Source organism: Eretmochelys imbricata, chromosome 4 (assembly GCF_965152235.1).
Source record: "Eretmochelys imbricata isolate rEreImb1 chromosome 4, rEreImb1.hap1, whole genome shotgun sequence".
Taxonomy (NCBI): Eukaryota; Metazoa; Chordata; order Testudines; family Cheloniidae; genus Eretmochelys; species Eretmochelys imbricata.
Genome location: NC_135575.1, coordinates 42,212,936 through 42,240,763, shown reverse-complemented (window position 1 = coordinate 42,240,763; position 27,828 = coordinate 42,212,936). Strand labels below are relative to the sequence as shown.

The window sequence follows — 27,828 nt, the reverse complement described above, 5'->3', positions numbered from 1 at the left end:
ATCAATAAATCTGAGAATATTAGGATAAACACACCATGACTAGTAATTTTAACTGATCAGTTACCCATGTTTCTCATGAATTCATTGAATGCTGGGTAAAATACTGGATGTTTAGGCTAAAATACAGATGTAAGACTTCATAAAAATGTATGTTTAGTTAATAAAAACAGAAGCTAAATAAGGAATTACAGAAAATAAAACAAAGCTGGTCATTTAGTAGTATGTAGGAAGTTTAAATGAATGATCTCAACACAGGATATTAAAACTTATTAAGAAGCGATAAATTGAAGTCTTAACTCATAGTGCTAAATGCGTTCTAATTCCATACTACTGTATGATGTTGCTTTTGGTATCAATATGGAACGATTGATCCTTAATTCATGTCCTTATCAATTTGCCCATCAACTTTAAATCATTATAGAACTGTCAGTGACAATTCAATCAGCAAAATTGAAAACCTAGAATTGTAATTTCAGAAATGTCAGTCCAATAGCAATTTGCCTTTGCAGATATAATGGTAATTCATAGCCAAACCATGCACACACAAATATCATACACTGTCCACAACTAAGAACTTTGGGTGAAGTTCACCCCTGTGCAGTTGGCCAGAAGAAGGCCCAATCACCACTTAAATCCTGTTATCCCGTCAAAGAGACCACTATTTTATGTGCGGATTAGCAAATTTCTGCTGTAGTACATGATTCCAGTTTCTCAATATTCGACATTCAAAAGAATATTTACTTCACCATGTCCTTGAGACACCTCATGCAAACATAGGAACTGCCCTGCCAAAATGGACAATGGTCATTCTATTCCAGTATCCTGTTTTATATCAGTAGCCTGTGCTCATTGCTTCAGAGAAAAGCAGTCAATCTTCATAATGCATCTGCTGTTATGGTGTAATATTAAACCTTGGGCTGAATTGGAACTGATGTCCTTTATATTAAAGACTCCATTTACCAATCTCCTTTCAAGGCCATGGAAGCTCCATTGAAGTCAAAGATACAATTCCCATTGACTTCAGTGAAGCACATATTTTTAATAGGTCACCTAAACTGTGGTCAAATATTTTGAATTTGCACATATTTGTGCACTCAGTTAGTTATTCATTCAGCATTTGCAGATGCCATTTGGGAGACATTTGAAAAACTGGCCCTAAAAGACACATTTTGTAAAGAATTCAAAATCTGAAACTTCACAGATAAAATATTGTTGACATTATGTTCTAAATTAGAAACCATCCTTACATAAACCATCCTTATGGTACGCCACACCGCTGACCTAACCCCCTGTAGCTATGTCATTGTATTCCCTGTAGTGTAGACATGGCCTGAGTCACTTTTCAAAAGTGACTTAGACACTTAGGAACGTAAGTCTCCTTGAAAGTCAATGACACTTATGCTCCAATGTGACTTAGGTGATTTTGAATTTTTTTCCCACCGATATCTAACATTTAGGGCTTGATTCAGCACCACCGAAGTCAAAGAGAGTTTTGCCATTGTCTTGAATGGGAGACAGATGAGACCTCTATGTATTGCTTTGATTAAATGAATAGTTTGATTAGACACTATAGTTATAAAAGAATTACTGTGATATCGCAGCAGTGTCTGGTTCTGACCAGGTTTGGGGAAGAGAGACATTATGCATTTCTCAGCATCTCTTTCTGACGGAGTTGGAGAGTAGTGTTGAAGCTGACTTCGGAGGAAGTGGCTTACTTTATACTTGGTGGGCACAGTAAGGTGTTGTCAAGATAGCCCATAGAGGAGGAAAAGTATATGCATGTGAGAAAGGAAAGACTGGGAAATATAGGAAAATAAGTAAAAAGTGAGGAAATTCCTGCCTCTCAGGTCTGTTGATCCACACTCAAATATTGGGGCTTAGAATTGTTCCAAGTATGGTAATGTGAGACCAAAAAAAAAGCTAAAAAGCTGAATTGACGGCAATCCTTTGTCCCGCAAATGGGGAATCCAGTAACCCACAAACAAACAGTGATTGGAACCAGTTAGCTATGTTTTCCTTTATTTATTTAAAAATAAATTTCCTGGAAAACATCTGGATATGCGTCATCTGCTCTTCAAAAATGTCCTGGGAAAAAGTCATAGACAGCGAAACCCAACATTCACACATGCCACAAAGCAGAGTCGATTACAACTTTACATTTTTTCATTAATAACAGTTCCAGGGATTTTGTTTTTAAATCTCTCAGGCTAGTAGAAACCAAATGAAAAGTAAAAGAGCTTTCCAGAGATGAATTATTTTTTTCAGTTGGGGGAGGGGGAGTGATACTTGGCACAACATTCTTTTCTTGAGCAATAGGTTTAAAAAAAAAATAAGGGAATTATCCTCCTAGCACATATTACAGGAAATGGACTCAGTTTTGGGATCTCTTGGCAGATACACAGTTTTTTCCAAATGTGTGTGTAAAGAAGGTAAGAGCAATGAAAGAAGGTTATATCATCAAATCACTATATTCAGAAAGAATGGTGTCCTTTGGCCTGGCCTGTGGGCCTAATGGAAACGCCATGCAACGATCATGTTAGGAACGTGAGTTTATTCCCACCACTGGTATCTTTCTTCCCAGAACAGCAGAGGCTGCAAGTGCTGAGGAGGCAACACTCTTGGCCCCAGTTTGGTACAGTAGATGGGAACGTAACTTGTGTATTTCCTTAGTTATGTGCATCTCCGATCAGGATGAAATCCTGACCCCACTGAAGTCAATGGGAGTTTTGCCAGTGACTTCATTGCAGGCAGAATTGCACCCTAGATGTATTGGCAGCCATCGTAGGATACGCACACACACTCTCTTGCACTTTTCCCAATAATCCTTTGCACCGGTCTCCTAAGAGGGGCACAATCCTGCAGTTCCAGTTACTCATGTGAGTAAATTGTCCTCATGCACATAGGACTGTATGTCTAAGTAAGGATTATTCACATGGGTAAGGATTTGCAGGATCAGGTTATAGGTGACTATAGTGCCTGATACAGGGTCAGCAGTGGAACAAGCTTCAGAGGGAATCCCAGCTAGTCCTTAGCTGAAGGGATCAGGGCAATGATATGGAGATGAGGGTCAAATGGTTAAAAACAGGAGATTTGCCAGGCTCAGTAATAAAAGCAAACAACACCATTGTGCAATGGAGAAGAGGGAGAAAATGGAGAAATCTTCAGAGAAGAAGTTTCCCTATTTTATCCAAAATTAAGTAAGCACAATGAACTCAATATCCTATATTACAATATAGGATTAAACTTTGCATCCGTACAGTTAATTTCATACTGTTTGTTCTATCAGTGGTACAATAAGGGCTGCACAACTCACATGCCATTTTTCTTTGGATTTTTTGTTGCTCACAGGAGAAATGATGATAGCTCAGTAACTTGTTCATTATATATCAAAGCATTTATTTTGCAACAGAATGAGAAAGAAGACTGGTGTGCAGTCACTAGGGTCTCAAGCTAAGAAGGGTATGGCTGGCACTGACTCCTATAAGACCTGATCCAAAGCCTACTGAATTCACTAGGAGCTTTTTCATTGACTTTAGTGTGCTTTGGGTTGAGTTTCTATTGCCATTTGCTACTTACAAGCTCAGTAGTTGCAGAAAAGCCACCTCCCTAGATTGCTTATTCAAGAAGTCACCTGATAAGTAAATGTAGGTGTATTAAAAAAAAATGGACTCTTTTGAAGTTTTATATGTTCTTTTCTTTTTTATTTTTAGACTCTTGACACTTAAAGAATCTTGTATTATTTTCTCATTGCTTGTGTGTTAGTGACCTCTACAGGCACAAGTTTAAATCAAAAACAGAACTTTGGAGCTGTCAGTATTTTGAAAAAGTAATCACATTGTTTCTGCATTTGTGCTCCCCTCTACATCTCTCTAAATGCATCCATTCTGTTTGCCCAGTCACATGGAAGAAGGGGAAAAGAAAAACAACGGGGAATGAAGTGTTGGGGGGAGGAGAACAAGTTGTGTTGGCTACTGTTGCTAAGTGATTGGTACCTTTAAGTTGCTTTCTCATTTTCTCCAAGTGATATTTTTACTCCTCAGAAGTGAACATCCACTGGCTCAGCTCTATTGCCACTCAATCATGGAGCATCACCATTTTGATCAGTGCCTGATGATCCTGAATAGTCCGGTAAATGCCTCGCTTCTGTGTGTGCATTGAAGGAAGCCCTAGCCTATTTCACTTATATTTTTAGTTTCTGGATAGATTCCCAGTATTATACATTCCTAAATGATCTTTATTCCTTTTTGGGTAAAGAAGGCAAATACATAGCCCCACTTCTGAGAGTCACCAAACCTTTCCAAATGTTTCCTGATAAGGGAAGCCTTGCTACTCTCATTTTGAGTATCTGCTTCCTTGGACCAAAGAAAATGAGAAGCTTTGTTGCCACTCCTTTAATGAACTCTTGTTTGAAGTGTTGCTTGCCTTGTAAGGTATATCCCTGCTTACACATGCACACAACAGTTCTGAAAAATAGATTAAGTACCTTTTGGCTAGAGATGAGCCTGATCCAAGCCCCAGAAGCCAAACACTGACATTCAGAAGTGAATCCAAACCGAATTGAAATAAATATGTAAATAAAATGACCGCATTCTTAATCTCCGGCTATATTATTTATTAATTATGAAGACCAGCTATTCAGCATGCACAATAATTTAGAAATAGCACATTTACACTATTCATTTCATATCAGTGGCATGGTAATGTTGGCCTACCTAATAGTACAAAGTGATTCACCTTGATTCACCTGACAGACGCTAGGATACACTGTAGATGTGATCTCCTTACATCATCCCCAATATGCTTTGGTTTTGCAGTGGGTGACTGCAATGACTTATTTTTTATGCTGTTTTGTAATTGAATGAGTCTTATATGTTGTTGACAGTATGTTAGGTAAGTTGGTAAGTTCCTAAGAAATATAATTGTCTGTTACAGTCTCTTTACTGGAGGAAAAAAGAAGAAGCTCCAGGATGTGGCTTGTGGAAAATGAATTCTTTGGGATGAAATAAAGACTTTGAAGGGTCTTTGCTTCCTGACTGCTCTGTCTCTTGTATATACCCTCATAAAAATACTATAGTATTCTAATGTACAGTCATTTACTCTGATGCTGCTACAGAGCTTTGGGCTATTATTCAAGAATACTATAGTATGTTTTTATGCAGGTGCCATGGGCTGGAGAATGCAAGAGAAAGCAGAGTAGGAAGAAACCATCAATTACAAGAAAACAACTCCCAGTGATTTAGAATCTAGGAGGGGATGTAATAATTTGGTGACATGTTCCAAGTTTTATTGTTAACACTGCTTTTTTGTTGTTGCGGGTTTTTTTTTTAAAGGGAAACCAGATTCTCAGCAACCTTTCCATTGAAGAATACAAGGCCACGCTGAAAATGATAAAACAAGCCATTCTTGCCACAGACTTAGCACTGTACTTTAAGTAAGTTAGAGATGCATTTGGCTGAACAGCTGCTGAAAGGTGTTTGGATTGTGTCAGACTGATTGTGAATCTTTCTCTTGTTTTTACTGGTTTTAAGGAGAAGGGGAGAGTTTTTTGAACTTCTACAAAAGAAGCAATTTAACTGGGAAGATCCTCTGCAGAAGGAGCTATTTTTGTAAGTAAATGGCAGATGTTTAAAAAACAAACTGTACTACCAACTATCAGGTTTTCCACTTCACACTGCTATTACTTTCAGTAGAGCCAACATAAATCTGTTTAATCTGGGCCAGTACAAGCTGACACAAGTCAAGTGGGTCAGTTAATGAACACCTGGATCTGAATATTGTTAAGAGAGCTGCAGGGGTTGTCTGATGAACTCTGATGAATGACTTCTTGTGGCCTTCCTTCTGAAACAGTCAACAAAATTGCTAGTTATTGTTAGTGATGACAGTGATTTTTATAATGCGACACCTGTCCACTAGCTTTTCTATTGTTCCTAAAGGGTGTGGGACTCCTGACAGAATGCTGTGTTGTTCTTTTGCTGTAGGTGCATTGTCTTAAAGCACTGAACTGTTGTAATGGCTGAACTGTTGTAACTGTTGAAAGATTCAGGGAGGGCTGCTTGTTTTGAAGCAAATTCATTTCCCATGAAAGGAAAGAGATTTAAGGATAGAGACACGAGGGACAGAGAACAGCCACATCAACAGCACTGCAAGATTTCCCAGGCTGCCTCACCAGTGTGCTATCACCCTGTTTTGAAGGCACTGCCTCTGTAGGCAGACTAATTCAGTTAACGTCCATGTCCATGGCTCATTCAGTCCTCAACCTTCCTCCTGGAGCAGCCAGCAAAGGTGTGAGTTATTGTCAATGATGACAGTCGTTTTTATAATGTGGTACCTGTCCATTAACAAATGGACTGAGGGCAGTTTTTTTTACCTGGGCCTTTCCTGTAGTAATGGATTTGATCTCAACTGATTTGCTCAGATTAGATGACATAAGAGACAGGCACAGTACCTCGTTACCATTCCTCAGTCATCTAGTCCCGCATTAAAGGATATTTTTATCATCTTACTGTAATTTTATCAGTTAGCCTGGCTTTGATTTTATTTGATTTTGGATACTGTATTTATTAGCTTCTAGACTGAATGGCTACATGAGTTTCATGTTACAACAAATGATGAATTTTTCTTTGTTTTTACAGAGCAATGCTGATGACTGCTTGTGATTTGTCCGCAATAACAAAGCCATGGCCAATTCAACAACGGGTATAAGCTTAATTTAAGATTTTTTAAGGGTTTGCTATTCTTTATAGCTTCTGCTTCCTAAGCCTCACCTTCCACTTTGCAAAGGTATTGGTGGAAGGTGCAGCCTTTGGGAGCAATCCTCAGAAGGTAAATGACCTTTGTTTATATGTGTATTTATCATCATTTCAATTGTGAATGGCTGGCTAGATGCTATTTCCAGTTTGCGTGTGCTGCTGTGGTAAATTCAGATGTAAATGTGAGTGCACTTTTGTGCCTAGGGTCTCTCAATTTTGTGTGTGTTTCCAACTTAATACACTTTAAAGGGGCCTGATTTTCAAAGGATGGAGGTCAACACTTTCTGAAAGCCAGAGATCAGCTATCTCAAGTTGGACACCCACCAACAGAAGTGCCCAAAATCACTAGACACTTCTGAAAATCTTAGGTGTAACCTCTAGTTTAAAGATTTGTCTCTTATCATTATTGTGCTTCACTTTACCCATCAGCAAATTAATGCTTATCTCACTGGATTGTTGTGCGTTGAGCTTATTGACATATAGAGAGCAAATTTTGGAATAGGGTATGTACAAGTACAATGTATTGTAATATCTTAAGAGCCTCTAGAACATACTGGGTCTGACTGGGCCCTGATTTCTAACCCATGCAACTCCACCAAGGTCAGTGGAGTTAGACAGATGAAATGCATGTACTAATAAGCTCGTTTTTTTTTTTCAGAACTGATGTGTAACAAATGCTAGTTGTTTGCTATGTCTGCTTGTGTAGCGAAAACTTGGTGCTAGACAGTTAAAACATATACAATCTAGGTTTGTTTACTGCTAAAAATGTTTCATTTGACATTGTGCTATTTGACTGAGACAGCTTAGTGGGCCTACCTCAATATTAGAGATTTTTCATTTAGGCTCATTTAAACCAACTGGGACTTCATGCAGGCATACGGTTACAGAATTATTTTCAGAATCAGGGCCTTATTCCTTTTCCATTCAGGGCAGACACCCAGCAATAACGCTTTCTGTTTTGACCCTAGGTAGAAAGTGTAAATCCAGGCCTTTAAAACTAACAAACAGCGTGTGACATTTCTTACAGATAGCTGAACTTGTAGCTACAGAATTTTTTGACCAAGGAGATAAAGAGAGAAAGGAACTCAACACAGAACCAACAGTAAGTAGGAAAGCCATGTGTGGTAGCACCTTTTTCAAAATTATTACTGCCAATAGGACTTCCCTTTCTTATTTAAATGTTGTTTTTGGTGGTGGGTACCAGAGTATGGAAAGAGCTTTTTCCCAATCATTCTGACACTTGATGGTTAGTTTCCTTTTATTGTTCCCAAACATCTGCAACTGACTTTTTACCTTCCAGACAACAGTGTAAAGAGCAAAAGTTCTTCTTCTAGTGCTTGCTTATGTCGATTCCATTCTAAGAGTGTGTGCGCCCACACGCACGGTCGTCAGAGATTTTTGCCTTAGCAGTATCCATAGGGTCGGCAGTGGCATTCCCTTGAGTGCCTCACTCACGTGTCAGTATATCAGGCGCTGCCGGCCCTACGCCCTATCAGTTCTTAACACAGATAGTGGTTAGTCAGAGCGCCTTTCCCTTGCATTGGAAGTGCTAGCGGTTTCGTTTCTACTGACTTCAAGCCTTAGGGCCCTGTAAAGAGTTTGTTTATAGTAGTCAGTGTTAAGTAGTTGTTAAGTGTAGTTAGTAGTTAGAAGTTAGAGTCCCAGCGGGGATTTGGACCCAGGCAGGGCATGCCCTGGTCTCCCAGGTTTAAGCCCTGCATGGACTGTAACAGGCCTATGCCTGTAAGTGACTCCCATAGCAGCTGCCTCAAGTGCTTAGGGGAAATGACACATGAAGGACAAGTGCCGTAATTGTAAAAACTTTTGGCCCAGGACTTACTCAGCAGGCCTGGGACAATGCTGGCTTTGGCAGAGCAGTGCTGCATGCTGCAAAACCGTGAACTCTGAGCCCACCTCCATTGACACTGCTTGTGAGTCACCTAGAATGGAATCGACATGAATAAGCACTCGAAGAAGACAAAACAAGTTACCTGCCTTTTCATAACTGTTGTTCTTCGAGATGTGTTGCTCATGTCCATTCCATTACCCGCCCTCCTGCCCCTCTGTCGGAGTTGCCAGCAAGAAGGAACTGAGAAAGGGAAAAAAAGTGATCCAAGTAATTATAGGCCTGTTAGTTTGACATCTGTAGTATGCAAGGTCTTGGAAAAAATTTTGAAGGAGAAGGTAGTTAAGGACATTGAAGTCAATGGTAAATGGGACAAAATACAACATGGTTTTACAAAAGGTAGATCGTGCCAAACCAACCTGATCTCCTTCTTTGAGAAAGTAACAGATTTTTTAGATAAAGGAAACGCAGTGGATCTAATTTACTTAGATTTTAGTAAGGCGTTTGATACGGTGCCACATGGGGAATTATTAGTTAAATTGGATAAGATGGGCATCAATAGGAATATTGAAAGGTGGATAGGGAATTGGTTAAAGGGGAGACTACAACGGGTCCTACTGAAAGGTGAACTGTCAAGTTGGAGGGAGGTTACCAGTGGAGTTCCTCAGGGATCGGTTTTGGGACCAATCTTATTTAATCTTTTTATTACTGACCTGGGCACAAAAAGTGGGAGTGTGCTAATAAAGTTTGCAGATGATACAAAGCTGGGAGGTATTGCTAATTTAGAGAAGGACAGGGATACCCTACAGGAGGATCTGGATGACCTTGTAAACTGGAGTAATAGGAATAGGATGAAATTTAATAGTGAGAAGTGTAAGGTCATGCATTTAGGGATTAATAACAAGAATTTTAGTTATAAGCTAGGGACGCATCAACTAGAAGTAACGGAGGAGGAAAAGGACCTTGGAGTATTGGTTGATCATAGGATGACTATGAGCTGCCAATGTGATATGGCTGTGAAAAAAGCTAATGTCGTCTTGGGATGCATCAGGAGAGGTATTTCCAGTAGGGATAAGGAGGTTTTAGTACCGTTATATAAGGCACTGGTGAGACCTCACCTGGAGTACTGTGTGCAGTTCTGGTCTCCCATGTTTAAGAAGGATGAATTCAAACTGGAACAGGTACAGAGAAGGGCTACTAGGATGATCCGAGGAATGGAAAACTTGTCTTATGAAAGGAGACTCAGGGAGCTTGGCTTGTTTAGCCTAACTAAAAGAAGGCTGAGGGGAGATATGATTGCTCTCTATAAATATATCAGAGGGATAAATACCAGAGAGGGAGAGGAATTATTTAAACTCAGTACCAATGTGGACACAAGAACAAATGGATATAAACTGGCCACTAGGAAATTTAGATTAGAAATTAGACGAAGGTTTCTAACCATCAGAGGAGTGAAGTTTTGGAATAGCCTTCCGAGGGAAGTAGTGGGGGCAAAAGATCTATCTTGCTTTAAGATTAAACTCGATAAGTTTATGGAGGAGATGGTATGATGGGATAACATGGTTTTGGTAATTAAATATTCATGGTAAATAGGCCCAATGGCCTGTGATGGGTTTTAGATGGGGTAAGATCCAAGTTACCTGGGAAAGAATTTTCTGTAGTATCTGGCTGATGAATCTTGCCCATATGCTCAGGGTTTAGCTGATCTCCATATTTGGGGTCGGGAAGGAATTTTCCTCCAGGGCAGATTGGAAGAGGCCCTGGAGGTTTTTCGCCTTCCTCTGTAGCATGGGGCACGGGTCACTTGCTGGAGGATTCTCTGCTCCTTGAGGTCTTTAAACTACAATTTGAGGACTTCAATAGCACAGATATAGGTGTGAGGTTTTTTTGTAAGAGTGGTGGGTGAAATTCTGTGGCCTGCGTTGTGCAGGAGGTCAGACTAGATGATCATAATGGTCCCTTCTGACCTAAATATCTATGAATCTATGAGAGGGCACAGGGCCGGCAGCGCCTGATATACCGACACATGAGCGAGGCACTCAAGGGGGCACCACTGCCAGCCCTACAGATACCGCTAAGGCAAAAACCTCTGACGACCACGCACGCGGGCACACGCACGCCTAGAATGGAATGGACGTGAGCAACACATCTCAAAGAACAACACTTACAAAAACGTAGGTAACCGTTTTTTTCCTCCAAAGTAGCTGGTAGTGCTGCTAAATTCTTAATGAGTAGTGCAAACTCGTCTCACCCTCTTAAAGTGGGCTTCAGCCTCCACAGATGATCTGCACACTGCCAGTCCAGGAAAAAGACTCCAGAAGTAGTTCATGCAGCCAAGTTATCTACTTGACAGCATATTGTGCTGCTACTTTTCTTACTATTCTTGGATTTTTTTTAAACTTATTTTAATATAGAGCTGACTTACCTTGGGTGTTTGCCGTGAAAACTGAATACTTCTCTTTGTGTTTTCAGGATCTAATGAACAGAGAGAAGAAAAATAAAATTCCCAGCATGCAAGTTGGATTCATAGATGCCATTTGTTTAGAGCTCTATGAGGTACTCTATTTGAGAGGGGACTCTTTTCGTGGATTGTACAACTAACTAAACAAGAACTGAGTACTGTAGCCTGCAACAAGTGCAGAAGCTCAAGTTAGAACCAAGTTTGCTGTTCTGTAGTTGAATAATATATGAGAAATCCTTTACTGTTTATTATTCAATATTTAATCTGGTCAAAAGACTATTTCAACATTTATCACTAGCTGCTTACTTATTTGATTGAAGTGGTTTGTTGTAATCATTGCAAAACCAGGTGTTGGACCTGGGGACTAGGAGTTGGATCCCTGGGTTCATAGAATCATAGAATATCAGGGTTGGAAGGGACCTCAGGAGGTCATCTAGTCCAACCCCCTGCTCAAAGCAGGACCAATCCCCAATTAAATCATCCCAGCCAGAGCTTTGTCAAGCCTGACCTTAAAAACTTCAAAGGAAGGAGATTCCACCACCTCCCTAGGTAACGCATTCCAGTGTTTCACCACCCTCCTAGTGAAAAATTTTTTCCTAATATCCAACCTAAACCTCCCCCACTGCAACTTGAGACCATTACTCCTTGTCCTGTCCTCTTCTACCACTAAGAATAGTCTAGAACCAACCTCTCTGGAACCCCCTCTCAGGTAGTTGAAAGCAGCTATCAAATTCCCCCTCATTCTTCTCTTCTGCAGACTAAACAATCCCAGTTCCCTCAGCCTCTCCTCATAAGTCATGTGTTCCAGACCCCTAATCATTTTTGTTGCCCTTCGCTGGACTCTCTCCAATTTATCCACATTCTTCTTGTAGTGTGGGGCCCAAAACTGGACACAGTACTCCAGATGAGGCCTCACCAATGTCAAATAGAGGGGGACGATCACGTCCCTCGATCTGCTCGCTATGCCCCTACTTATACATCCCAAAATGCCATTGGCCTTCTTGGCAACAAGGGCACACTGCTGACTCATATCCAGCTTCTCGTCCACTGTCACCCCTAGGTCCTTTTCCGCAGAACTGCTGCCTAGCCATTCGGTCCCTAGTCTGTAGCGGTGCATTGGGTTCTTCCGTCCTAAGTGCAGGACCCTGCACTTATCCTTATTGAACCTCATCAGATTTCTTTTGGCCCAATCCTCCAATTTGTCTAGGTCCCTCTGTATCCTATCCCTGCCCTCCAGCGTATCTACCACTCCTCCTAGTTTAGTATCATCCGCAAATTTGCTGAGAGTGCAATCCACACCATCCTCCAGATCATTTATGAAGATATTGAACAAAACCGGCCCAAGGACCGACCCCTGGGGCACTCCACTTGACACCGGCTGCCAACTAGACATGGAGCCGTTGATCACTACCCGTTGAGCCCGACAATCTAGCCAACTTTCTACCCACCTTATAGTGCATTCATCCAGCCCATACTTCTTTAACTTGCTGACAAGAATACTGTGGAAGACCGTGTCAAAAGCTTTGCTAAAGTCAAGAAACAACACATCCACTGCTTTCCCTTCATCCACAGAAACAGTAATCTCATCATAGAAGGCGATTAGATTAGTCAGGCATGACCTTCCCTTGGTGAATCCATGCTGACTGTTCCTGATCACTTTCCTCCCATGTAAGTGCTTCAGGATTGATTCCTTGAGGACCTGCTCCATGATTTTTCCGGCGACTGAGATGAGGCTGACTGGCCTGTAGTTCCCAGGATCCTCCTTCTTCCCTTTTTTAAAGATTGGCACTACATTAGCCTTTTTCCAGTCATCTGGGACTTCCCCCGTTCGCCACGAGTTTTCAAAGATAATGGCCAATGGCTCTGCAATCACAGCCACAAATTCCTTTAGTTGCCAGCATACCTGAAGAAACCCTTCTTGTTACTCTTGACATCTCTTACTAGCTGCAGCTCCAGGTGCGATTTGGCCCTTCTGATTTCATTCCTACATGCCCGAGCAATATTTTTATACTCTTCCCTGGTCATATGTCCAACCTTCCACTTCTTGTAAGCTTCTTTTTTATGTTTAAGATCTGCTAGGATTTCACCGTTAAGCCAAGCTGGTCGCCTGCCATATTTGCTATTCTTTCGACACATCGGGATGGTTTGTCCCTGTAACCTCAACAGGGATTCCTTGAAATACAGCCAGCTCTCCTGGACTCCTTTCCCCTTCATGTTAGTCCCCCAGGGGATCCTACCCATCCGTTCCCTGAGGGAGTCGAAGTCTGCTTTCCTGAAGTCCAGGGTCCGTATCCTGCTGCTTACCTTTCTTCCCTGTGTCAGGATCCTGAACTCAACCAACTCATGGTCACTGCCTCCCAGATTCCCATCCACTTTTGCTTCCCCCACTAATTCTTCCCGGTTTGTGAGCAGCAGGTCAAGAAAAGCTCCCCCCCTAGTTGGCTCCTCTAGCACTTGCACCAGGAAAATGTCCCCTACATTTTCCAAAAACTTCCTGGATTGTCTATGCACCGCTGTATTGCTCTCCCAGCAGATGTCAGGAAAATTAAAGTCACCCATGAGAACCAGGGCGTGCGATCTAGTAGCTTCTGCGAGTTGCCAGAAGAGAGCCTCATCCACCTCATCCCCCTGGTCCGGTGGTCTATAGCAGATTCCCACCACTACATCACTCTTGTTGCTCACACTTCTAAACTTAATCCAGAGACACTCAGGTTTTTCTGCAGTTTCGTACCGGAGCTCTGAGCAGTCGTACTGCTCCCTTACATACAGTGCTACTCCCCCACCTTTTCTGCCCTGCCTGTCCTTCCTGAACAGTTTATAACCATCCATGACAGTACTCCAGTCATGTGAGTTATCCCACCAAGTCTCTGTTATTCCAATCACGTCATAATTCCTTGACATCACCAGGACCTCCAGTTCTCCCTGCTTGTTTCCAAGGCTTTGTGCATTTGTATATAAGCACTTGAGATAACCTGCTGATCGCCCCTCATTCTCAGTATGAGGGAGGAGCCCTCCCCTCACAGACATTCCTGCCTGTGCTTCCTCCCGGTATCCCACTTTTCCACTTACCTCAGGGCTTTGGTCTCCTTCCCCCAGTGAACCTAGTTTAAAGCCCTCCTCACTAGGTTAGCCAGTCTGCTCGCAAAGATGCTCTTCCCTCTCTTCGTAAGGTGGAGCGCGTCTCTGCCCAGCACTCCTCCTTCATGGAACACCATCCCGTGGTCAAAGAATCCAAAGCCTTCTCTCCAACACTACCTGCGTAGCCATTCGTTGACTTCCACGATTCGACGGTCTCTACCCAGGCCTTTTCCTTCCACGGGGAGGATGGACGAGAACACCACTTGCGCCTCAAACTCCTTTATCCTTCTTCCCAGAGCCACGTAGTCTGCAGTGATCCGCTCAAGGTCATTCTTGTCAGTATCATTGGTGCCCACGTGGAGAAGCAGGAAGGGGTAGCGATCCGAGGGCTTGATGAGTCTCGGCAGATTCTCCGTCACATTGCGAATTTTAGCCCCTGGCAAGCAGCAGACTTCTCGGTTTTCCCGGTCAGGGCGGCAGGTAGATGACTCAGTTCCCCGGAGGAGAGAATCCCCGACCACCACCACCCGCCTCCTTCTCTTGGGAGTGGTGGTCGTGGAACCCCCAACCTCAGGACAGTGCATCTCATGCCTTCCAACCAGCGGAGTCTCCTTCTGCTTTCTCCCCCCAAGACGTATCATCTGGTCCACTCTCCGCAATGGTACCTGTGGAGAGAACATGAAAGCGGTTAGTTACCTGTGTCCGCATTGCTGGAACCCGGACATTCCCCCTTCTTCTTCTGGAGGTCACATGTTGCCAAGCTTCTTCACTGGCCTCTTGGCTCCGCTGTGCAACCTGCTCTAAATCTTTAGAGCTTTGTGCCCATAGAAGCATAACCAGGTTCTATTCCTGGCTCTGCCACCAAGTTGCCATGTGCTTTTGGAACAACCTCACTATACCCATCTATAAGATGGTACCCATCTACTTCACAGTAGGAGTGTTGTGAGGCTTAATTAAGGATTGTAAAGTGCTTTGAAATCATTGTGTGGGAGATGCAGTACAAGCGCAAACCATTACTATGTTAACTTGGATATTTACCAAGTTTCAGATTATACATACGCAACATGACAGAACCCATTGAAACATTTTGCATTCTAGCAACAAATCGCATGCTGCGTAGCCAGGTACTTGCTCAGATTATGTGGTATATTAAAATTTAGTTAATTTCCTATCTTTGAGACTAGAGGAAAACCTCCTCAGGTTGTATCATGTATTCTGGGTGCAGTTATTGAGATCTGAAAATTGGGGAGCAAATGGGAACCTAACCCCAAAAATCTATCCATTGGAAGTGGGAGCAAGATGATTTCACACATTCATCCCTCATTCTCTGTACCCACTTCAAAGCCACTTTACATGAATTGCACATCTGCAGGTTGAGAAGAGGCAGGGCTGGGGGGCTGGATGCTCTAATGCCTCTGAAATCCACAGGACAAATGATCAAGTTACTGAGGACAGAATCAGCAGTCATGTGTGCAGCTTCCTATTCCATGCTTTGGAAATCCAACATCAGGGGAATATAGTGGCCATTGTTATTGGAGAGCCCCAGACAGCTCCTTCTAGTGGAAGGTAGGCAGCTGTAGGGGATTGAGTGGCTGTGTACTACAGAGCCTCTGTGCAAGAGACATGTACTTCTGCAGATGCATTGTGATCCATACAGATCTCAGGGTCCACAGGGCTGAATATCTGGCCTTTTACAAAGGGGGAAGACAATCCAACCCCCAACGCAAGAATTCTAGGGAAATCTCCCACTCTGAAATGCCCAGAGGAGGACTGGGTCTCATGTGAACTAATTATCAAAATATATTGGGCCAGATTGTGCCCATCCCTTGGGTGGGTGTGTGAGGGAATGGGGAGCACAAGGCACTTCCTTCTTGTTCCTGTGCTCCATAACAAAATTGCATTTGTTGAGCACCCCTGAGAATAAGGCATGTTCCTGGCTAGTGGCAGTCGCCACCCAAATGATGTACGCAACGACATCTCCTGCACTGATCAAGATATAAGGGGGGTGCACACTCCACCCTTTATGAGGACGTTGCACTTAGCAGGGGCTCTGGAACGTTGTACCTGAGGGAGAAACAATGCTACCTTGGGACAGTGCTGCTCCATGCTGTGCTCAGTGCAGGGCTGTGCCTGAAATGCACAACTGAGCCACTAAACCTCATATGGTAGGAACTGAAACTCTGTAGCAGGGTGGCAGTTTCTAGGATTCTATATAGGAATGCAGGACCATATGGATGAAAAGTTATTTCTGCTGATTCATGCTGCCAGGTGGGTCTTGTTATATCCAGGTTAAAAGAGGGTTTGGTGTATCTCTAAGGAGCAGAGAAAATGAGAGCACCAGGATCCTACAGGTAAATACATGGAACAGCCCAGCTTTGGAGAAAGCTTAGGCTAGGACATATGCTTTGTTGTTGTCATTCAAGCTAACAGTACAGGCAAGCCCCACGCAAGAGCTATGTTTGGAGCAGATCCACTGTAGATTTATTCTATTTGGAGAAGGGTGGGGACTCTACCTGCTTTCTTTAATGAATAACACGTAATGAAACAACAAATCAGTTCATATAATGTCACTTGGAAAAGAACAAGGAGCCAGTTCACACTCCAGTGTTCTAACACTGTAAAAATGAACAATAAGCACAATTGTAACTTCGGCCTGCCCACTCATTGGCTCTTTCGTGAGCTTTCATCCTGTCCCTAGGAGTTTGTCACACATGCTGCTGGCAGCACTGAATGTCTGGTTTACCATTTTACCAAAAATCGATCAAGTTCATGTGAATGGGCTTGATGCAGGAATCACTGGGTGAAATTCTATGGGCCATGTTATGTAGAATGTCAGACTAGATCAGGGGTTCTCAAACTTCATTGCACCACGACCGCCTTCTAACAAGAGAAATTACTACATGACCCAGGAAGGGGGATGAAGCCTAAGCCCACCAGAGCCCTGCTGCCCCAGGTGGGAGGGAGGGGGGCAAAGTCCAAGCCCAACGGCTTTAGCCCCAGGTGCGAGGCCTGTAACCTGAGCCCTGCCGCTCAGGGCTGAAGCCAAAGCCCGAGCCCCCCACTTCCCAGGGCTGAAGTCTTTGGGGTTAGGCCCCACTGGGTGTGGCTCAGGCTTTAGTCCCTGGCCGCAGGGCTCGGGCTCTTGCCCTGGGCCCCAGGAAGTCTAAACACCAGCACTGGCGACCCCATTAAAACGGGGTCCTGAACCACAGTTTGAGAACCACTGGACTAGATGATCATAATGGTCTTTTCAGACCCTAAAATCTGTGACTCTATAAATAACAGCAAAGGTGTTTCACTCATTTCACTGACTTTAGTGCTGACATTTGATTAAACCGTTCTAGAATTTTAAAACCCATTTAAATGTATACAAAAAAATTAAATGGTATAGTTCCAGTGAATTGTGCCTAATGGGCCTGATTTTCCTCTCAACAATGTAAATCAGTAATAACTCCATTGAAGACAATAGGCCAGTTGCCCAGTTCTTTTGGTGGCAATGGAACTATATTGATTTATACCAGGATATGGCCCAGTGGAGTAATACTGGTGTAAAACTATCATAAGAAAAAGGAGAATCAGGCATCACCATCTTTTATTGTTTGAATGAGAATTAAATTCCATGAGTGAAATCCTGACTGATTTCATCCCATACTCATTAACTTCAGACTTCACCACTTGTGCTTCGTATAGTAGTCAGTTAATATGTTTAACAGACAGTGGGCCCAACCACAGGACTCTCACTCATTACTTCTGTCCCACTGAATTCCAGAAGCTAATAGGAGTAAAGGGCTATGTGTTCATTACGTGTGACTGTAAATGAGGAAGAAAAAAAAATCACAAAAATGTTCATGGATTTAACATTTTTCATCAACATTTTGTGTCAGTGGAAGTTTCTCCACCTTCCCTAGTATTTATCCATTCTATTCTAACCCAAACATTGACTCCAATTCTCTTTCCAAAACTTGTTCTCTGCTTCACTTTTATTAGTCCATGTCGGCCTAATACAGTAACTCACTATTGCTTGGTCTACACTAGGAGATGAAAATAATTGAGAATGGCTACTAAACACAGCTCTTCTCTAGACCTTTCTTAATCAGGTGCTGAATACACTGGGGCCACATGTCCCTGGGGTAACTGTTAAATCAGTAATTGCATCAGCAATAAAGATGGCCAAAGTAGCGTGGTCTGCATAGGTCAAATAATCAAGTTCATATTGGAATTGGAGTGAGAGGGAGCCTTTCCTAAAATCAGTTTTCCAACATAGCTCCACTTTCTAGTATAAACAAGCCCTATGTTTCAAACATATTCTAGTCTAGTGCCTCCAATGGGCACATCTTAAGGAGCAGGAAAACTGTGGTTTTAGTTATGCATTACCAGTCTGATTTGTTTTATTTCTTGCAGGCCCTGACACATGTATCAGAAGCCTGCTACCCTTTACTGGATGGCTGTAGAAAGAATAGGCAGAAGTGGCAATCCTTAGCTGAACAACAGGAGAAGAATCTGATTAATGGAGAAAGCAATCAGCCCAAGCGGAACTGAGATTCTGATTTAGCAAATACAAGTTTGAGTTTACTCAGAAATTACAGTAATCTGAGGATACTACATTTTGCTATACACTGTAGGGATTTGGTGTATTCTTTGCCACTATTATATTTAAAATTATATATTTCCCCTGCCATTAAAAGCATAGCATGACCATTTTTATGTGAATGATGTATAATGATTGTATATTTCTTGTATTTCATTTAGGTGAAGTAGAAAAATAGAACTGCAGAGTTAGTTTACTCTGCTCAGTTCTACACAGAGGTACGACGAGTACAGTTACTGAACTGCCTTTGAAAGCCTTTTACTTTACAGATGTACATAGTTGTTTAGTGTTTCGTGAGTGGCCAGTACCGTAAAGATGACCATATATGGCACTTTTCTTCCTCTTTTATTCTTTGTTATGTAACCATAAGTAATAAGCAATGTTGTTTGTTCTCTTGCAAGAAGCCTGGAGGCAAAAAGGAGCTTGGGGATTAAAATTCACTCTAAAGGCCTAACCCAACAATTGTTATGCAGACAAAACTCTCATTGAAATCAATGAGAGCTTCATTTATATGGGAATGCAGGATTGGGCCCCAGTTGACAAAGCACAGGGACTTGTGTGATATACTATACCGATGCCTTATGATGTTACAAGAATGTCTCAACAAAATGGTCATACCTTTTTGAGAATTTAAAAAAAATACTGTGGCTTACTAAACAATCAGGGACCTAAATGAGATTTGCAGTGGAAGTGCCAAGAAATTACACAGAGATGGTGAAAGCTGCTCAGTGAGATGATACGACAGCACAACTCACAACTCACAATGTAGCTAACAGACTGTCTTGAAAAACTTGTCAGACACAGGGCTGGGAGAAACAGAGAATGAATGTGAAGAGAAGTAAACTGAGCTAACCAGGATCACTATTGAGCTGCTGATAATATATTCATACTGCAGATGAGTTTAACGTCATCATAACCAACAAACTGACACAAGAGAAGGAAAAGCACAGGAGAATGAGATTGTGAAAGCATGTGATGAAAAAACTGGCTCATTCAAGAATATGATCTAGAAAAGAGGATGTTTCTGGAGATTGTTAGTGAATCTGATTCACTAGACTAGTAGCACTAAAAAAATGACCATGACCACTTTGAAGGCTTGCTTGAGATTGCAGATGTTAACTTTGGAAACTAGAATGTTTTTATTATTAAAAAAAATAATTTTTAGCACTTCTTCTACTAGGTACAGTTTTTAACCAGATGAAGTCTTAAAGCAACAAGTGAAAGGAAGACTGAAAGCAAAAGCAAGTGAGAATACTGCAGGGACTTAACATTTTTATATGAGGCATAAAAAGCATTCGGAGACAGTGGATTTGCAGCAGATATGGAGGAAATCATTCTTTTAACAGAGGAAATGCCTAATAAAAATTCTTTTTAATAGACCACTGGGCATGAATTCAAGAAAGTGTATGGACAAGACAAACCCCCAAAAAATAGAATAAAGGGAGCACAATTGCCATGTGTAGCCATGATCAGTAGATTAAAAATGAGACAGGGGCTCATAAGACTTCTCAGAAATGCAGATACAACATTGGCTGTGTAGATGATGATGATTTTCATATCTACAACAATATTTTGTATTACATACCAGCAGTAGTGATGGGCAAACCTCATATATTTCAGAGTGTGCATTCAGTTTGCCTGAACCATTTAAGTCCCCGCAATTTTAGTTGGAAACTGCAAGAAATTTTTTTTTCCCCATGAGATTTTCAGTACCATCTGCTTACAGTTCATCTGGAAACGCTGTGAAAACAGCCTCTGTTTATCTTCCCTCCTGCTTCTGGTCTTAGAAGGAATCAAAAGAGACAGGCACTCAAATGCGAAAAATAATAGAGGAAATGTTAAGTAAATGTTTCAGAATCTTCCAAAATATTATTTGATTCCAGAGTCTTCCAAAATATTATTTGATTCTAGAAATAAGGAAGTTTAGAGTAGGCTGTTCTTGTTGTTTTCTGCAGCATTTCAATCAACCCAGTTAGTAGCAACTGATTTAACTCTAGTTTAAGATCCCCTGTGAATGTCAGTACATTGTTATTGCAGCCAAATTTGAAAACATTTGCCTATGAAAAAAATATTTTTTCTAAGTCCAATGAATAATAATGAACAATTCTTGGGGTATTATGATATGCAGTACTCTATGTGTATCTATGCATACATAATACGAGGTGTGTGTATGTGTGTGTGTGTATGTAACATTTTATATATAGGCACAAACTCAGTAATCACCCTTAAAAACTTGTTATTGCTCCTTAGATAAATAAGATTACCTCAGAATGTGCTTTTTCCTGTATTCTCCTTTTTATTGTAGGAATTTGCATACTGCAGTTACTGAAGTATAATTATTTTCTTATTTAAACCATTTATTTTATATATAATATATGTGTGGATAAAATATTTATAGGTTTATTCTTGTTAGTGTGATCAAAAGCAAAACTTAATTGGGGATGACACAACAAATCAACTATAGTGATAAAACTGTTAGTAATACAGCATTAATATTAAGAACCCAACTATTCTGTATCTTATTTGCTGTACTCTGTGTGTGTGTATAACATAGTTTTTTCATGGCCTGATTTATATTTTTAAATAATGCAGAAGAATGCTGGAGCCATATGTTTGGCATAACAAACATGTAAATACCACATAGTCATCATTTTTTACTTCCACTGATAAATATACACAGTTATATAGTATTTGCATATATTTAAGGTATACATACATCCCCACAAAATCTTTCCCTATAGAGGAAAGTATATGTTGTAACAAATGTAGAATTCTATTCTACATAATTTTTTTGTCAAAATATTGTCCTAACATACATGCATCTTTATTTATTTATTTTAAAAAAACACATACAAATTCTTTAAAACTATTGGTTTAGGGCCTTATGTTTTATGTATTTTAGGCAAATTGAGAGCATGATCAGGGCATTATATCGTATTTCAGTCTGCCTGATTGCAGTTTTTGTTTCAAGGCTCTAGCATGGTTGGTTTGTGTGCAGATAACAGATATTTTTTGTCTTTGGCAACATAGGTGACCATGCAGATACAATAATGGTTCTCTGCCTGAAATACATTGTATGTGCAGGGAAATTTTCAAAGCCAACAAATTTATTTAGCTGCACAGTTATTATTTTCATCAGGAGTTGTGTCTAAATGCCTTAATGATCTGTGTGCCAAATTCTGCCCTGATGTATACCCTGTGCACCCAGTGGACTCAATGGGAATTGTACAAGATGTACATTGGGATACAATTGAAGCCTCTGTTGACCCAATCCTACTCCCATTGGAGTCTTCAGGAATTTTGACATTGACATCTTTAGGAGCAGGATTGGGCCCTCTGTGTTCTTCATATTTCTTTGAATCAAGATACCAAGAAAGACCAGTGCTAATGTGATACCAGATTTTGCCCTCAGATGTGCATGCATACATGCGTTGAAATCAATAGAAAATGTGTTCTCGCATCCCAGGGCAAAATTTAGCCCCTTAATACAGGCCTTTGTTCTTTTCTTCCCCTTAAAAAAAAACAAAAACAAAAGAAAAAAATCTTATCACATATATTAACATTCACCTAAAGAGCGAGTGGTCCTGCTCTTCTCCTTAAAAAAAGAGGGAGGATCTTAAGCTAATAAGATAGGAATAATAAAACCTATCTATTCAGCAAGTTACCATCTCTGTAATATTAATTGTAGAACAAACAGGCTTCCTATTATTTCACATACAGTAAAAGCAGCTAAGGAAAATCACACAGTAGATTCTTAATAGCTACCTATTTGTACTGTTGAGTATAAATCAATAGCATCTCGTCAACCAGTCAGTCTCTAATGTCTCCCAGCAGGCTGAAGCTAAGTGGGTCACCTCATGCTGCTTTCAGATGGTGGGGATGCTGACAGGCTATTGATTGTGAGTTCTTTGTCTCTGTGAAACATTCAACAGTGGCAGGGCTATCTCTCTCTTTACAACAAAAATTTCAGTTTTTCAGAAGCCTGCTTTTGCCTCCTGAACATGCAACCCAAGTGCATGCAAAAGTGAACTTTTGAAAATCCAGCCCAATGTATTTCATTTGGGGATGGCTCTGAGATGCCATGTTCAGGTGTGGAATCTAATCCAGATCTAAGATTCTTTAGTTTCAGGGGCATTTGGTGCCAGTATTCTGGTTCAGCCCATTAGAGAAGCCTAAAGTCAGGTAGGTCAAATCTAGATCCTAAAAGTTTGTGGGGCGCTGAACCAGTGTTTTGGTTTGATCTCATCGCAGCTGTGAAACAGAATCAAAGCAGAGAGTGCTGACTCATGCAAATGCAAATGATTTATAATAAATTATGAAGCTGTAAGGGAGTATCTCTTAAAGGCCTGATCCTGTGGGTAGAATTTTCATTAGCTTTAACTGGGAGTTTGGTCTCTGAGAGGGTTGTAGAATAGTCCCCTATGTGAGTAATCACATGCAGTCTACATTCCATAAGCACTCTGCTATTTCTAGAATATCCCTGGTTTGTAACAATTTATGAGGTCTGTTCTCCCTCATAAGAACTCTCCAGACCCCTGCATTGCTTTAAAAGACGGGTCTGAGCCTTTGGTTCAGACACTCATAGAAATGAAAGCCATCATCTGAGTCGGGTCTGGATATTAGTGACATTTTACTAGATACAACAAATTATGACATCAGGCTATTTCTATGTTCAGCGTTGCCAGTTGAATGAAAGTTGCATGGAAAGGCTTGTTTTCCACAGAGAAGGTTGGTTTCCATGGAGAAATTCGTATCTAAGCACCATTTGTAAATGTATATTAATTAAGTGTGCTAAACAGTGGCTTCTACTAACTGCCACACCATGAGCTTGTCCATTCCATGATATTGGGTCTGATCAAATGCCCACTTGAAGTCAATGGAATGATTCCCATTAACTTCAGTGGAAGCTGGACTGGGCCCCATAGAGAGTTGCAGAGCAGGACAAATTTATCTTTATTCTTGCCTACATCTATAAAGACCCTGGACCAAATTCTTGTCTTCAGTAACACCTGCAGAGTCTATAGTTCATTCAGCCAGCCCCCATTGACTTCAATGGTACCACAAAGGTGTAACTGAAGTTAGAATTTGAGCCCTCTGTGTATGAACATGATAGACACATGCATGTGTCTGTTAAAGAATGTAGTGTGAAAAGCACTGTACATAGTTTAAAAATAAATTTATATTATAGTTTAATAAAAGGAATTGTAATGAACTGTCACTTGCCACTGAGCATGTCTATTTGTATTCTTCTACCTTTTCAAATATTTTAACAAATATATAGTTTCTGGGCACAGTATTTTTGTACTAGGCTAATGAGGTTACTATGTATATTATGTTCAGCTTTAAGTAGTATTAAAGTCTTTTGAATGTTGATTTGTTCTTGCTTCTTCAATTTTCCACACTACATAGTTATTCAGCATAACTCACTTAAGTTAGACAACAACAGAATTGTTTGTCCTAGTTACTGTATAGTTGATAAAAGAAAGAATCTACAGGTAGGTAATATTCTATGATCAAACTGCTACTCAACTACTTATTCCCACATTCTCTTCTTTGTATTGTTTTTCATGCTTTGTAAAATAAAAAAAGGAAGATGTCAACTATGTTTTGCTGTTTGGTCATTAATTTTATTGTGGATAAATTTACAAAGCAATGTCATTGTCCTGATCCAAGAAATTGCCTCTAATTGTTTAGGTATTGTAATTAACTGCATTCGTTTATAAACCTCTGTTGATCCTGGAGATCCTGCTTTGGAGCATTAGAGAATTTTTGCCTTACTGTCAGGAAATTTCCTAGCCATAAGGTTTGTCATAACTGAAAACCAAAGGCAGTGTTTCCTTTCAAAAAACAAACAGACAAAAAACAACAGAAAAAAGAAACTGGCTGTTATTTCCCACTAGAAATCACTCCAATTACACATACCAGACCTATCACAAGTTGTCTGATTTTTCAGAAAAGTAGGCTTGGCAAATATAGCTGCTGTGAAAGGTGCTGTGTGAATAAAATTAGCCCCCAAAGGGCAAGTCATATAACAGAGGTTACAAGAGTTTAATCTGGTGAGTTTTTAAAAAAAGGGTAAATACACTTGGATCTGACTGCACAATCTTGTGCAGACTGCTGACCCTGGCTGCTGACTTAGACCAACAGGCCTCTCAGCACTTCTTATTCTTTGCCTTGTTAGGTTTTGAGCAGCAGCATTTCTGGCACTAGGAGTTTTGCAGCTCTAGGCAAAACGGGTGAGCATGCATGCAAGCAGCAATCACTCCAAATAGAGTCATTAAGTACCAGATTTTCTGAGTCTGCACACAACCGTGGCACACCATTGCCTGTTTGCTTAAGCTAACCCCCATTTGCATGTGCACTTTAAAACCATGTAACTATATTCTAACAAGTGCACAGCCACTTAGGGTATGTCTGCACATCCACAGCTGGCTCACGTCAGCTGACTTGGGCTGATGGATAAGGCTACGATTATGTCACGGAATCTGTGACTTCCACTGACCTCCGTGACATTTTCTGCCCTGGGGCTGGAGCTCCCAGCCAGCCCTGCCCTCGCAGCCCCCAGCTCCCAACCTGGTGGGGGGACCCTGCTGCTGCCCAGCTGCTGCTGGCGGACCCTGCAGCTGGCCAGCCACAGCGGGGGGCTGGTGGAACTGCAGCTGCCCAGCTGTGAAAGGCAGGTTGGGGGGACCCTGCACAACTGCAGTGGGCAGCCGATGGACCCCCCCGTATCTGCCCAGCTACAGCCATGGCCAGCGGCTGGGCAACCCTGTAGCTACCAGCTGCCTGGGTCGAGGGGACCCCACAGCATGGGCAGGGGGCAGGGGCCCATGGGCAGGGGGACCCCAGAGCTCCCACCCACCGCATTGGTGGGGGACCTGGGAGCCTCAGCAGCAGTGGGTGCTGAACCCACCTACCCCTTTTGTCAGGGATATTTTTAGTGAAAGTCAGAGACAGGTTATAGGCTGCCATGAATTTTTGTTTATTTCCCTGAACCTGTCCCTGGCTTTTACTAAAAATATCTGTGACAAAAACATAGCCTTACTCATGAGGCTTGGGCTACGGGGCTGTTTAATTGAGGTGTCGATGCTTGGGCGCTGGGACCCCATGAGGAGGGAGGGTCCCAGGGCACAAGTGTCTACAGCCCTGTAGCCTGAGCCCTATGAGCCTGAGTCAGCTGACACAGGCCAGCCACAGGTGTTGAACTGCAGCGTACCTTTGGGAACTTCAGTCATCACTATGTGACACACCATGGCCACGGAGAACGTCCCAGGGATAGTGTGAGTCCCCTGCCACTTACCAAAGAAGAAGCACCTTTAAATATTAGCAGTATGACTCAGCAGTTCTGGTTACATCCAGTAGAGTTCAGTGCTTTAACATCTCAGTTTATTAAAATCTCTACATGCTTTAATAATCTTTATAACAGTTTAGTGCTACATATTAACCATTTTCTGCCATACTTTGAATCAGCCATTAATAATATTAGGATCTGCTATTCAAAAGACCTCAGTTGCCTTAACTCTGTTCCCATTGACTTCAACAAGACTTTTACTATTGATTTCAATGGGTATAGAGTTAGACCAACACTGAGTTCTTTTGAAAGTACTACCCTATGCCTATAACATGTCAGTTTTCACATACAAATTAAGCAATTGTACCTATATGTGCACACACAAACCTGAGAAAAACTTGATCCTAAACATATTACAGCCTCTAATATTGCTGAGCATTATGGATGTTCAGTGACTGATATGTAAGCATTATTATCTTTCTTAGCACCTACCTTACTTCCTGGTATGTCACACTATAAATACATGTGGTCCAGCAATTCTATAGGGGGGAAACCAGGAAGAAGGGGAGGTGGGGGACTCTTACTAGTAAAATCATCATTTGTTACTTCCCAACATCAGAGTTGCTATAGGCTCTGTACAGTATTAAAAATCAAAAACTCAAATAATTTGCTGGAAACCAGGCCCAAATATGTATACATTTTCTAGTTACAATTATTACATGGTTACAATTTTTCATGTTGAGAGTTTTCCCACCAGAACACATGATTTTGTTGAAGCCAAAATTTTTCATTGGGAAAATACCAATTCTGAGGAAAAATTTCTTCTGGTGAGGCATGTCAAAACAAAAACTGTTGTTGAACTGACCTTTCAAAAGGAAACTCTGGCATTTGATGTCAAAATGTGATTCAGAATGACCATTTTTGTTTTGATCAAAAATGTAAAAGTTTTTCATTTCAACATTTCTGATTCAAAACTTTTCAGAATTTTCCATTGTTTGAGATGTTTTAATATATCAAACTTCTCTTCTGTTTTGGAATGGACTCTAATTTCAAATTTTCCTGCGGGATAAAAATTCCATGTTCCAAACAGTTCCAATATTTTTTTCTCCTGAGTCAGTACTGATGTTATGAACAACTGAAGCTTTTGTGAGTTATAGCCACCAGATGGGATGGAAGAGAGAGTCTCCTTTCCCTAATGAACTACCACCTAGTGGTTACAATTTACACAATGTGAGACTAAGTGAAATACTTTGTATGTGTCAGTGTGTGCTACTGTCAATGCTGCTGCTCCTACGGTTGAGCTGTGGAGGCTGACCTCTGGGAGCCAGAAGAGAAGGAGCAGATCATAATACGCTTACAGCCCATTCAAGAGCCATGTTGACAAGCTCCAGAGAGAATTACACACAAATTTACCTTTGCATATAAGGGGAGAAGAAGAAGAATCACGTTCCCAAAACTAGAAATTTCACACAAAGGTTTGCCTTTTCAGTTAGCAGACCCCTTTCACTTGAGCCCACAGTGATAGCATGTCCACCCCACACAAGGCCCAAAAGGGTTAAGGTGGCTTGGTGGGCCAGTTGACTGCCCAGGCTACACCTGAATGAAGAGCTAGGGAGCAGGAATTAATTATAGAAAAGGCTCAGCTGAGCAGGAAAAGAAGTGGCCTGGATAAAGCCGAGGAGCTGGGAGCAGAAGGGGGTTGCTGGCAGGGGTGCAAGAACAGGGTGAGCCAGGGGACCATGGCCCCCATTACTTTTTAAAGTGTGAGTGCTATGCCCTTCTACTTTTTACCAGCCTTAAGGGCAAGTGATGGGG

The 27,828-nt window shown here is 41.4% G+C and overlaps 1 protein-coding gene across 1 annotated transcript in view; it reads left to right on the top strand.

Moving 5' to 3' along the window:
• PDE5A (phosphodiesterase 5A) overlaps positions 1 to 24,322 on the top strand; it is a 96,389-nt gene extending 72,067 nt beyond the window's left edge. Inside the window, exons 15-21 of the mRNA XM_077815173.1 lie at positions 4,041 to 4,128; positions 5,331 to 5,431; positions 5,529 to 5,606; positions 6,633 to 6,696; positions 7,777 to 7,851; positions 11,068 to 11,151; positions 18,536 to 24,322. Coding sequence (XP_077671299.1) covers positions 4,041 to 4,128; positions 5,331 to 5,431; positions 5,529 to 5,606; positions 6,633 to 6,696; positions 7,777 to 7,851; positions 11,068 to 11,151; positions 18,536 to 18,673 — 628 coding nt within the window. The 3' untranslated portion in view covers positions 18,674 to 24,322. The remainder of the gene's footprint in view (positions 1 to 4,040; positions 4,129 to 5,330; positions 5,432 to 5,528; positions 5,607 to 6,632; positions 6,697 to 7,776; positions 7,852 to 11,067; positions 11,152 to 18,535) is intronic.
• Positions 24,323 to 27,828: the final 3,506 nt, after the last annotated feature.